The 13475-nt window shown below is 39.8% G+C and overlaps 2 protein-coding genes across 2 annotated transcripts; both read left to right on the top strand.

Annotated features, from left to right (window-relative positions):
* Positions 1 to 41: 41 nt before the first annotated feature.
* Positions 42 to 4607, top strand: cst3 (cystatin C (amyloid angiopathy and cerebral hemorrhage)). Its single transcript, XM_033613469.2, has 3 exons — positions 42 to 344; positions 3711 to 3821; positions 4180 to 4607. Exons 1-3 carry the CDS (start codon positions 141 to 143, stop codon positions 4252 to 4254), a joined length of 390 nt encoding a protein of 129 aa, XP_033469360.1. The 5' UTR covers positions 42 to 140; the 3' UTR covers positions 4255 to 4607.
* A 141-nt stretch (positions 4608 to 4748) lies between these two features.
* Positions 4749 to 13189, top strand: LOC117247958 (glycine N-acyltransferase-like protein 3). Its single transcript, XM_033612631.2, has 6 exons — positions 4749 to 5807; positions 5937 to 7996; positions 8094 to 8201; positions 8300 to 8420; positions 11325 to 11457; positions 11588 to 13189. Exons 2-6 carry the CDS (start codon positions 7922 to 7924, stop codon positions 11985 to 11987), a joined length of 837 nt encoding a protein of 278 aa, XP_033468522.1. The 5' UTR covers positions 4749 to 5807; positions 5937 to 7921; the 3' UTR covers positions 11988 to 13189.
* Positions 13190 to 13475: the final 286 nt, after the last annotated feature.

Here is a 13475-nt window from a genome sequence, read left to right as displayed (position 1 = left end):
GCTTGTGTTGGAGAGGTTGTTGATTGGCTGAGAGATGTGTCACTCGCCGCGCACGAACAGCCGTGACGTCGTTGTTTATATAACAGGGAGGAAACGCGCAGCTTGTTTTGTTCAATTGAGTTCGTTGTTACTGAAACACGATGTGGAAGATTGTCCTCCTCGCTCTCGCGGCGGTTATCGCCGTCGGATCAGGGTCAAAGTTAGTCGGGGGGTTTCAAGACGTAGACTACAACACTGACGAAGACGCGAAGAATGCCCTCAACTTCTCCGTCGTCGAACACAACAGAGCCACCAACGACCTGTACCTCAGCCAGGTGGCAGAAGTGATCAAGGTTCAGAGACAGGTCAGTGGCCTAGCGTTTCATTTAGACTTGTGAATGTCTAGACTTCATTTCACTGAGCTTGTAAAGCCAAGACACCAGTTTACATGTAGGTCGCGGTGTGACAGCAGCCATTAACTGTGACTGTGGGCCCGTTAGGCCTGTACACATTACATGTTTAATTTTCTTTACTCCGACGCCACCCTTAAGTCACATGACTGTGAGCAGTGATTTGTCTCTTTATTTATACCCCAGGTGCATCGATCCTAGAGGTAATTTGGGGTTTGGCAATGACGTAACATGTCTCGCCCTTTGGAATGCAAACACCATAATCAAACATGACAAATCTTATTCTGGTAATGGCTCACACACACAAGTCCCTCCCACACTTGAATATATATGTCTGGCTGAATTTGTTGCCCTTGATTACAGTATATACATATATTTTTGATTAATAATTACACTTGATTCATAACTATACAAGAATGTCCTCATGTCCATGATCAGCTGAATTCACAGTTTTCAACAGAGAGAAACAAACAAACAAAACACCATAATCCAATCAAATCCCATCCGGTGTCTCTATATACCTGGGGCCGGCTGCACAAAACACCTTAAGTTCCTCCTGAAAGTCTTAGTTAAGGTTTTTTCAAATTTAATCCCTCGCAGAAAACACCCATAATCTTCTCCTAAGGGTTTCCTTAAAATGTTGACCTAAGTATTTATGGCTTTCTCCTTGTCTTATACTTAAGGAATCCCTAGACTGTTGCACAAAAGACTTTAAAGCAAGGTAAAAAAATAAAAATAAAAAAATAAAAATTAAGGTATCTCCGACTGTATTTTAACTACAGCATGACCAAATTTATGGAGGTGAGTAAGTAAGTAAGAATGTTTTGCTACCAGGAGAACCCAATGAATACACTTTTGATTTTAAACTTAAAATTTGACTGAATTCATTTTTCTTACAATTGTTTTCTGGTATTTGGGGATAAAATTTACTTTGCAGGATGTACTTTCTATGGTTGTATTCCTCCATAAGTATTATCTTTCCCCCCTCTCACGAATACAGTTTTCTTGTCTTGTCTTCATTTCCTCTGCCATTTTTCCACTATCTAGCCATATGCCAACTTTGTGAGGTGGGAACAGGCATCAGTCCAAGCAAATAAACAAGCTCCATGCAAACTTTTACCTTCGCAAAATCTCTTTCAATGCAGTAAATGAACCATCGTTTTTTCCTTAACTAAGGAAACCTTTATGTGCAACTGTGTCCCTCAGCTGAGGAGAAATTAAGCCTCAAGTGTCATACTTAAGGAGAAAACTTAAGGTGTTTTTGTGCAACCGGTCCCTGTTCCTCGCACATTTCTTAAGATTTTTTTTTCTTTCTGCAGAACGGGGCTCATTTATAAAGCTTGCTTACGCACAAAACGGGGCTTGAAAGTGGCGTACGCCACTTCCCACGCAAAGGTTGTGATTTATAAAAATAAACTTGGCGGGAGAATGTGCGCACCTGTAAGCAAACTCTGAGTCATGCGTGCGCACATTTTGGAGACACTGGGAAGTGGCGACGCAGACGGCGAGGTGGAGAAGTGGAGTCAGATTTTTATTGATGTCTCACACAAATTTAATGTCACGCTATATCCACCTTAGATCCACGTTATCATTGAAATTAAATCCAGCAGCCTTATTTTGCGCTTGGAGTGAGTGATCATTGTTTCATAAAAATGTTGTAAAATCCAACTCAGATCCTGAATTGAAATTCTTTCTAAATACGTATTTAATCCGTATTGCCTGTAATGTCTCATTGTCCACTGTGTGAGCACAGGAGGGGGAGAGGATGGCGCGACTGCATGGAATATATTTATTTATTTAGCTAAATATGTACAGTGCATTTATCATGTCTCGAAATACAGCCATTAAGCACAACCGTTACACTCATTTCATCAGCCCTACTTACACATTTGCTGTTCATGACAAAACCAGCATGAAGAAACGTGTTCGCCTATTACACTTTCATCTTTGAATTGTATTTCAAATCACACGTTGTATTTTGGGACAGGGATACCACTGGTTCATGCTGTAATTCAGGCCGGGTGTCTGATCAGACTAATTGCCATAAACATATAAATACTGCTGTGACCCTCGTGCGTAATTGCGCAAGATGGCACTGGCACATATTCCTTTTTGCCTCCACCTTTAATACATGTGATTCTTTATGTCGCACATCAATGTCAAACATCCTCAAATTTAAAAGCAACACATTAACTACATGTTGGTAAAGGAGTAGAAATATTTGGTCTACCTTTAGATCTGACCACTTTTTTTTTTTTGTTCTGTCGCTGTCCGTGCAGTCCCACAGACACAGCTGACAGTATCAGCAGCTTTGATGTGTTGCCACTTTTTTTGCTTTATTAGTGAACCCGCTGCTGTGGCCACCAAATAAAATCTTCAGTCCTCCACCTCCCGTTAAAGGGTCTCGAGCTCAGTCTCGGAGAAATTCCGTTTTTTGGTTCGTTTCTCACACCTGTCACCATGACTCACAACGAGAGAACATTCGCATGCCGGCTTATTTACATGCAGATCGCATTCATGAGGTGATTTGCATGACCATTTATGGTTGAACTAGGGCGTGTAGAGGGCGGAATATGAGGCAGATCTGGGTGCGCGCAACTCCAGGAGGTCTGTGATTTATAAAGAGAACATTGCTTGCAAGTGTGCATGCGCACGGTTTTATAAATAAGATTATTTTTTGGCGCACGCCATTTTCAGCTTTTGGGCACACGTCAACTTTTAGTATGAATCCTAAGCACTCTTTTATAAATGAGGCCTCAGGTCTTTTTTGTTTTTTTTAAGTAATTGTGTACCCTTCTTGAAACTTGTTGCTGTACCAGATCATTTTGTGTTTTGGTGTGGAGTATGTTGGTATTTGACTGATACAAAGATAAGCTTAAACGGACAGTTCACCCCCCAAAAAATTTCCCCTCTTACCTGTAGTGCTATTCATAAATCTGGATTGCTTTGGTATGAGTTGCCAAGTGTTGGAGATACTGACCGTAGAGTGTCCGACTTCTCTTGAATGCAGTTGCATCTAGTTCCATTATATTAAAGAAAAGGCAAACATCTCTGGTTGTTTTTGCTGACACATGGCAACTCACACCAAAACAATCCACATTTTTGAATAGCATTTCAGGTAAGCGGAAAAAAAATGTATTTTGGATTTGGGGCTGAAATGTTCCTTAAGGGTTAATATTTGGGGCATGTGTTCATATAAAGGCCACCACTTTTGCCTTAATTTTGCATTTACCTGAAATCTACTGTGAGATTGCTACAGTGCTTTATCATGAAGTTTAACATTGATCTGTTTTTCCACCATTCCCTCTCTTCTCCTCATAGGTGGTTTCTGGCATGAAGTACTTAATAACTGTGAAAATGGCGAAGACCCCCTGCAGAAAGGGCAGTGCAAATGAAGTGTGCGCCATCCACCAAAACCCAGAATTGGCTCGGGTAATGACGTTAACATGAGGCTATAACCATTAGACATAATGTTTACAGGTCACACAGCTGACTTGTACTTCTCTCTTCAACAGTACACCATAAACTATCAGATTGTGAAACAAGTTTATACTTCCCCTCTTTGATCAAGCTTGGTTTGTTGCTGTTCCCCCTGAGAGAAGTTGGAAGTGAGAGTGGTGTGTGAAGCGAGGGGAAGTGACTAGCAAAGATGTTGAACCATAGTCACTTTTAACCAGAGGACTAAGTTTAACAAATAAATTAACATTAACCTATTAATGATAAATGATAAGTGGACTTAATTTCAATGAAATCTTAAGTAATCATGCTCATTTAATGTTTTCTTCCTCAGCCATACCAGTGCACATTCACAGTGTGGAGCAGACCATGGTTGAATGACATCCAGTTGATGAAGCAGGAGTGCTAGAAAGAGAACTGCATGGGAAATCTCGAGTGTTGGCATTGTTTGCAAAATAACCTTCATTCAGATTAATATGTACTTCCCTGTAGTCGAACCACAAAAGTATTAACGTCCCTTTTCTGCCTATGCCACATTGCTGTATGCTAGACTGAATATCCTTTGACAGTCACTGTGTTTTAAAATAACCTTTACAGTTTAAAAATGTAAAGGTTCATTTACTTTTAGAGGAGTAACTTTCTAATGCGTAAGTGCTAAACCAAGCAAATAACTAATAATTGTGACTGAACTGTTGATTAAGCTTTTTAAAAAACACAGCTTTTTAAAATGAAATGAAAATTAAAGCAGCACGTGAATTTAAATGAATGTGTCCATGTGGTAAATACATACAGGTATTCATCTTTCGCTATCCCAACCCCAGTTTGATGTTCTGTTGTGTTTGGAAAGAGTACAGAAAAGTTTGTTTTGTGTGTTGTTTTTTCTCATCTGCCATTGGCCAGTAAGGGTATGAAATGCTCTGAAAGGTATGATTTTATAGAAAGGAAAATTTTTTAGAAGTAATAATATTACATCAGATTAAAAAAAACAACCACATTTATTGCTCTTTTTAAATACTTGGTTTAACTTCATGTAAACTTCCCTCTTTTAATGATCAGTTATGTCATTTTTTACACACATATGAGCTGGCAACTGTAGCAAAATAATATATATACCCTAGGCGATGATTTTGGAGGAGTAACCAGGGGGCATGTTGCACTCAATATTTAGAGCATATGCATTTGTCTGCCCCAACAAAACATGAAAGTAGCAGAGGACTTTTATTCTGAGAAAATTAAAAAACAATTACACCATAAATTAATTTCCCAGAATGCAAGAAATTAAGTGTTCGATGCTCAAAATCTATATATTTGGGTTATACAAATACAATTTGGATTTAAAGAAAAATAACAAAAGCTCTTCTTTCTCGAGGCAGGGTGCCTATATTTTTCTGTTTGAGAAGTGGACACAATAGATACATATACCAAGTAGATCTCATACAATGCCACAGGTTTCATTTCAACAGGGACATACACATATATGGAATGGATACCAGAAAATTTAAAGCATTAAACACCTAAAGGTCCAGTGTGTAGGATTTAGGGGACTATATTGGCAGAAATGGAATATAATAAGTATGTTTACTCAAGTGTATAATCACCTGAAAATAAGAATGTAGTGTTTTCATTACCTTAGAATGAGCTGCATATATCTACATTTATATATCTATGGTTGCACCACCATGTTTCTACAGTAGCCCACAATGGACAAACTAAACACTAGCTCTAGATAGGGTCAATTGCGCCTTCATGTCAGCCACTGTAGTTAGCAGCTCCTCCACAACGAGCATTTTAAAAACTGAATTGTTAAAATCTATTTTTCAATGTGAAACTGCTTTATTCGGTGTTTTTACCGGTTTGAATAATCAGGTCTATTTGTTTTGAAGAGGGAGAGATGTCTGCAGATAATTCGGCTCCCAGTTAAAACTTCCTGAACATCTGGATCTTAAGTTATCAAAGAAAAAGGTGAGCACATATATGCAGTTTATAGGCTAACAGTCCATCTCCAACATGCCAAACAGTGTAGGAGAAACACTGATTCGTAACATGAAACTGCTTTATAACATGTTTTGACTGGTTAAAATCACCAGTCAGTTTGTTTTGGGGAGGAGGAGACCTCTGCGAATAATTCAGCTGACCGTAAAAACATCCTGAATGTCTGGATCCAAAATAAGGTAAGCACACAATAAGGTATCAGGGAGAAAATATAGGAACACACTGCAGGTGTGGAGTGAGTGGCCTGTCTGTGACATACCAAATAGCATGGAAAATTTATTCATAACATGAAACTGCTTTATTTATTGTACTTTAATTTAGTTTTAATCACCTGGTCCATTTGTTTTAGAGAGGACGACACCTCTGCAGATAATTCAGCTCCTGGTCAAAACCTCTTAAACAAATGACTCAGGAAATTACAATCAGTAGAAGTCTGAGCTGGTTGCAATCTGCAATCCTCAACTACAAGCCTCTAAATTCTCCTGAATCTAGAGACAATGTTGCTTTCATTTTCTCCATTCTGGTGGTTTTTTATGCACCAATTTATGCCTTTTCGCAATCAAATTATGGTGCAAATATCTTTTGTAAAAAAATAAATAAATAAAAAGGCCCCTGCTACTTTCATGTCTTTATTGGGGGAGACAAATGCATAACCTCCTGAGACCCTGTGTCCTTATATGAGGACATCAAGGTTTACTTGACCTTTAGTCTGAGTGGGCGGAAGTTCGCTGCATAGATCAGCCTCTCATTGGGCAGAACGAGCCACCCGCTGAAATCCCACCCTACCACCTCCGGTTGTGTAGCAGTTTTCAACACGTCCTTTACTAACCTTTGCGCCGGTGTTTGATCTTGCGGGGATGTAGCCATTTTTCTGTCATGGTTCGTGTCCTGTAGCCGATATTTTTGTGGGTGTGTTATGCCAAAACCTGTTTCCCCCCCGGCAATATTTTTGCAAGCCCACCGTTGCTGTGGCACGGCCAAGAACGACTGTGATTGGTTGAAAGAAATAAAAAAAAGCCGGGGCATTTTTTTCTCCAATCTCAAAGTAAGAGTCAGTGCAGCCTGACCTTTCTTTTCTTGAGAAAGGTCTGGTGAGCGAGACTACTTGACCTTATACTTCATTAACTTAGACCTGTAGTCCTTATTTGTGGACACGTTTTTGTGCCATCTAGTGGCAGTAAGAACACAATACACTAATTCGTGTAAAAACAAGATGGCAGCCTTCCCTGCAAAGTCAGTCTGCAGCCGATCCTGGTGCAAAAGAGAACAAGGTCCAAAACCTGATCGAATCCAATGATTGAAATGTTTGTAGTTTGATATGGCAAACCATTTGACCAATTTTAGTAATAGTAAAGAGCTGTAACATTGTTAACTAGGAAGTACTTGTATGAAGACATTGGGATTTTATTATCGTCTCATTTGAGGATATTGGGACTTAATTGTCACGTTTTAAACATTGTGATTTTATTGTCTCCTTTGCTGACTTCGGAACTTAATTACTGTCTCGTTTGAGGACATTGGGACTTTATTGTTGTCTTGTTTGAAGTCATTTGGACCTAATTATTGTCTCATTTGAGGACATTTGGACTTAATTGTTGTTGTAAAACATTGGGATTTTATTGTCTCAATTGCGGACTTTGGGACTTTATTATTGTCTTGATTGAGGACATTAGGACTTATTGTCATTGACAGTCATTCGTTTTTTACACTTAGCCTATCATGTCCGGCTGATCCCAAAAAGCTAGGAGAAATTAAAAATGCATACCAAACAAAAGTTTTGGTCTCAGGTGGATATGTTGAAATATGAGGGCCATGCCTATGTGATCCCTGCAGAATCTACACCCATGGTGTCATATAACCTACTGTAGACACGGTCAGCCAGACACACACACACACACACACTGCCCCACTTCGATGTGAGCGATCAGCACATTTCTTATCGTCTGAAGGCAGCTAACGACCTGCTGTGATCGGCTGTCAATGATTTATCAAGGCGGAGAGCTTTTTTTTTATTATTAGAACAGAGGAGTTTAAGCGGTCAGGAAAGGGAAACTGAGCCATTAAAGACTCTTAACTCCCGAAACATGAAGGCTTTAAACAAGGAAGAGCTGCAGATCGCTGAAGGAGTTCTGCAGAAACACTTACCAAAGAGCATAAAGGTAGACGGCTGCGAGCCTTTGAAACTACACTCCTCAATATGCATGTTATCGCGTTGTTATGTAAGCTACTGTGGCTCTAAACTTATCGTGTGTTTAGGTATATGGTTTCCTATATGGGATCAACAGGAACAAACCGAGCACCCTGGAGGTACTTGTTGATACGTGGCCTGATTTTAAGGTTGTAATTTGCCGGCCTGACCGCAAGGTTAGTTCAAATGCAATTGGAGAATTAGATACAATCTAAGCCTCCATTGATTATACATGTGTGTGCCGTGATTGCTAGATGTCGCGTTTATTTTGCAGAACAAGCGCTCCCTGGAGTTCATGCAGAAGGTGTCATACTACAGCACGGATGAACAGAGTTTAAGGAGAATGCTGTCAGAGGAGGATGCAATTGACTGGAGCTCTTATTTTATTATCGGAGGTGAGTTTAGATCATTGCAGAGCAGGCAGCAGTTTGCAGCGGTGTAACTTGACTACCAGCAAGTATGCCAGCAGTGCCGCACTTAAAGGGGAACACCACTTAAAGCTGTGGTTGGTAACTGTGATTTTAAAAATGCATATTAGCTGAAACTGTCACTGTATTCACACAGCACTGAATTAGACATATAATTTGTGGAAAAAGAAACATTTTCCTCTGCCTACTTTATTGCCTTGTAGCTTCAAAAGAACTTATTGCATGTGAACAAGAACAACCAATCAGAGCCAAGGACACTCCAATACAGCTGTCATTCATGACGATAACTGCTCATGAGCGGAGTTCAAACAAGGCTGCATTGATCAAATATGAAGATTCTGTTATTGTATCTCTGTCCCTCACCTCATGTTTTCAGAAACATATTTTAATGCAGTGGTTCCCAGCTTGTAGGTCGTGGTCCAAAAGTGGGTCGCAGGTCCATTCTGAATGGGCCACAAGTGACTCGAGAGCGTTTCAAGCTTCAATTTTGAAGTGGTGTCTCGTGCTGTAGAATAAAGTCCCGTTTTCCACCAAACACTGAAACATCCTTTCATTTTATACTTACAGTTTACTAATAAAACTTAGTAAATGTTATATGAGCCTCAAAACCAGCCACAAGAGTGACCGTCCGCTATTGACCAATCAACGGACTGCAGTGTTCACAGCTCCACCTTTAAGTTCCTGGGGCCTCATTTATAAAAGAGTGCTTAGGATTCATACTAAGAGTTGACGTGTGCCCAAAAGCTGAAAATGGCGTGCGCCAAAAAATAATCTGATTTATAAAACCGTGCGCACGCACACTTGCAAGCAATGTTCTCTTTATAAATCACAGACCTCCTGGAGTTGTGCGCACCCAGATCCGCCTCATATTCCGCCCTCTACACGCCCTAGTTCAACCATAAATGGTCATGCAAATCACCTCATGAATGCGATCTGCATATAAATAAGCTGGCATGCAAACGTTCTCTCGTTGTGAGTCACAGCGACAGGTGTGAGAAACGAACCAAAAAATGGAATTCCTCCGAGACTGAGCTCGAGACCCTTTAACGGGAGGTGGAGGACTGAAGAAAGATTTTATTTGGTGGCCACAGAAAGAAAGAAAGCGAGAAAAGTGGCAACACATCAGCGCTGCTGATACTAGCTGATGTGTCTTTGGGACTGCACGGACATTGACAGAAAAAAAAAAGTGGTCTGATCTAAAGGTAGACCAAATATTTCTACTCCTTAACCAACATGTAGTTAATGTGTTGCTTCACATTTATTAAAGGTGGAGGCAAAAAGGAATATGTGCCAGTGCCATCTTGCACAATTACGCACGAGGGTCACAGCAGTATTTATATGTTTATGGCAATTAGTCTGATCAGACACCCGGCCTGAATTACAGCATGAACCAGTAGTATCCCTGTCCCAAAATACAACGTGTGATTTGAAATACAATTCAAAGATGAAAGTGTAATAGGCGAACACGTTTCTTCATGCCGGTTTTGTCATGAACAGCACATGTCTAAGTAGGGCTGATGAAATGAGTGTAACGGTTGTACTTAATGGCTGTATTTCGAGACATGATAAATGCACTGTACATATTTAGCTAAATAAATAAATATATTCCATGCAGTCGCGCCATCCTCTCCCCCTCCTGCGCTCACAGAGTGGACAATGAGACGTTAGAGGCAGTGCGGATTAAATACGTATTTAGAAAGGATTTCAATTCAGGATTTGAGTTGGATTTTACAACATTTTTATGAAACAATGATCACTCACTCCAAGCGCAAAATAAGGCTGCTGGATTTAATTTCAATGATAACGTGGATCTAAGGTGGATATAGCGTGACATTAAATTTGTGTGAGACATCAATAAAAATCTGACTCCACTTCTCCACCTCGCCGTCTGCGTCGCCACTTCCCAGTGTCTCCAAAATGTGCGCACGCATGACTCAGTTTGCTTACAGGTGCGCACATTTTCCTGCCAAGTTTATGTTTATAAATCACAACCTTTGCGTGGGAAGTGGCGTACGCCACTTTCAAGCCCCGTTTTGTGCGCAAGCAAGCTTTATAAATGAGGCCCCAGATCTGTGTGCTAGGTACCCCAACAGAGGGCTGACCAAAATGGGGATGCTTAGGAACGGTACCATTACTCTACAAATAAGATTTCACAGAACATACAGTATGACATACATAAAATAGCATATGTTATTATGGAACTACACTTGAACTCCACCTCAAACAGCCAACAGTGAAATGGTTGTTAGACATTAATGTATCGCTGACGAAAATGTATATCACATGATATATAAAAGTCGGTTGCACAAAGCACCTTAAGTTAAACATTTTCCTTTAAGTCCGAGTTAAGGTTTCCCTAAAATAAAATTGGTCGCATAAAGCATCCTCAAGGCTTCTCCTTAAAGTTTCCTTAAACTGTTTACCTAAGGATTTATGCTCTTCTAGTTATCTTGGTCTTACACTTAAGGCATTGCCTAAAGTTTGTTAAACCGTTGCACAGAGGACCTTAGTAACCAAAGTAAGGACATAAAGTACCTCTGACCCCATCTTAACCACAACATGGCAGAGTTTATGGAGATAAATGAGAAAAATTAAGGCATTCTGAGAAACTGATGGACACACTTAATGATGAACAATTGACTTTGCACTATAAACTTGACTGAAAGTCAATTTATGATTGTGACCGTCTGGGGTTGGATCACCCAACCTTCCAAAGCTGTGCTCTTCCAGCCCCGTTACAATGAATGATTGCTTTGCAGCTTTATGCAACAGGATCTTTCCAGTCAGTCTTTTGCAAGGTATTTCATGTAAGCCTTAAGTGTCATACTTAGGGAGGAAAATGGTATTAATGTGTGAATCATTGTCCCACAGGATTTGACAGCGCCCATACCCCCTTGATCAAACAAGTGTCTGCTGACAGAGGAGTTAACAACCGCAGCTATACTATGGTGCATCTTCTGTATTTGCCAGACAGCAGCAGTCTGCTCACACCAGCAGTTGACAGGTATAGTCAAATCATAAAAATGTACTGTAAGGATACATGTACATATTTCACTAAAATCTGCATCAGTGAAAATTTAAATAACATTGTTTCTTCGCTCAGATGAAGTTTATCATAATCTGTCTCTCTACAGTGAGCTTGAATCAAGGATTTCATCTCTTAACCTTTCCCATGTTGACTTGGTGAATAAAACCTGGAAGTTTGGTGGGGACGAGAAGGGTCACAAATTAGTTATGAAACTCATCAACAACTTCCCGTCATGCTGCATCACTGACGGCCAGGGTCAGCCACTCTCCTGGATTCTGGTGTATGATTACTGCGCTATGGGCTTATTGTACACTCTGCCAGAGCACAGAGGGAAAGGCTACGCCAAACTCCTGATCAGCACCATGGCCAAGAGACTCTTCGCTGAGGGCTACCCAGTGTACTGCTTTATAGAAGAGGAGAACAAGGCCTCCTATAAGCTCTTCAAAAACCTGGGCTTCACTGAGGACCCCTCGTACAGGGCAGTGTGGCTGGAGTTCAACTTTTGATTTTGCAACCATTGTGATTTAATGTATAGCTGACCCATAAACATGTAATGTTATAATGATAGTACTATAGGTGAAAGAGACATTAACTGATGCAAAATCATACACATAATGTCACCTTTTTCATAGTAGGTGCAGGTGAGATGACCAGTGTGTTAATTAAATGTATTTGAAATACCTGAAATACTTTTGAGCATTTTGTAATTTGTATTTTGCTGGACAGAAAAAAAATCGTAACACAATACTAAGAGTTTGTATTTGAAATGCTGAAAATTAGTTATTTAATATGTCATTTTATATAAGTAAAAAAGACGGTTTTATCCCCACATTTAAACTGTAAAAAACAGTTAGTCGAATCAGTCTTTGGCTAAATGTGAGTGAATCACGTGACATGTAATGGCAGGTCCAGCAACTTTCTCATTGTGAAGTATCGTATTTCCTTTGTGTTCCTCTGGACTGCAGTGTAAAGGGGCTACACAAAGGAGAGCAGTTTTTGTTTCAGGTTGTTGTTGGTATCAGGGTAAAGGGAGGAACTGATTCTCTTTCTCTTCTACTGTTTTGTACTGTGTCATACTCTGCTGTAATGGCACTGTTCTGTGTCATTGCACTCATTCACTTGGTTGCTTGTCAGTCTTACTGTCATCTGAAAGAACCAGTGCATCACCCTTGCTGCATTTCTATTGGCCACCCAATCAGTCAGTGGTCACTTTGACTGACAGAAATGCCCAGCATGCACCCCTGAACTCACAGCCTCCCAGCTCCGACATATCTGACTGGCCACTTTATTATAATTTAGCAGAGCTCATCTTTTCCATGTCAGACCCATATCGAAGCTACTAAATTCCCTAAATGTGACAACAGCAGTTTGGATAGAATATATTTCTACATTTACAAGTACTTGTATTTAATTAAATACATTTTCTCATCCCAGCATATTGTATTTTATTTTGATACATTTGACGAGCAAGAATTTGTAACCTGCAACAAGACACCATTTGGTGTATGTATGCCCGTCCTTGGTGTTTACAGGAGAGATCCAAGTTAAATTGAGCTGTGCTGATTTATGCTTTACTTTCTGTCTGCAGTTATTCAATGATGCACACACAGTATATCCTCTATACACTACACCATTGAGGCTACCTCATTTTATAAACACCAATGCAGTTATCAGTCATCACGGTCCCTTAAAATAAAGATATTTCATGCATACTTTGTTGTATTTGTGTTTCAAATACAGTATGTTCTCCTTTTCATTTCACAAAGCTTCAATTGATTCAAACTACTACACCTAAGTACAATCTTGAGGCACTTGCACTAACTTGAGTATTTCCATTTTATGCTTCTATACTTATCCAACTACATTATAGAGGTAAATGTACTTTTTATTCCACTACATTTATTTGACAGCTCTAGTTACTTTGCAATAATGAATTAAAGTGTATTATTAGGCTAAAGGTTAAACTGATTAATCATTACCATATATAGACATGC

Source organism: Epinephelus lanceolatus, chromosome 17 (assembly GCF_041903045.1).
Source record: "Epinephelus lanceolatus isolate andai-2023 chromosome 17, ASM4190304v1, whole genome shotgun sequence".
Lineage (NCBI taxonomy): Eukaryota > Metazoa > Chordata > Actinopteri > Perciformes > Serranidae > Epinephelus > Epinephelus lanceolatus.
The sequence above is the reverse complement of the archived record's forward strand: the minus strand, read 5'-3'. Positions and strand labels throughout refer to the sequence as shown.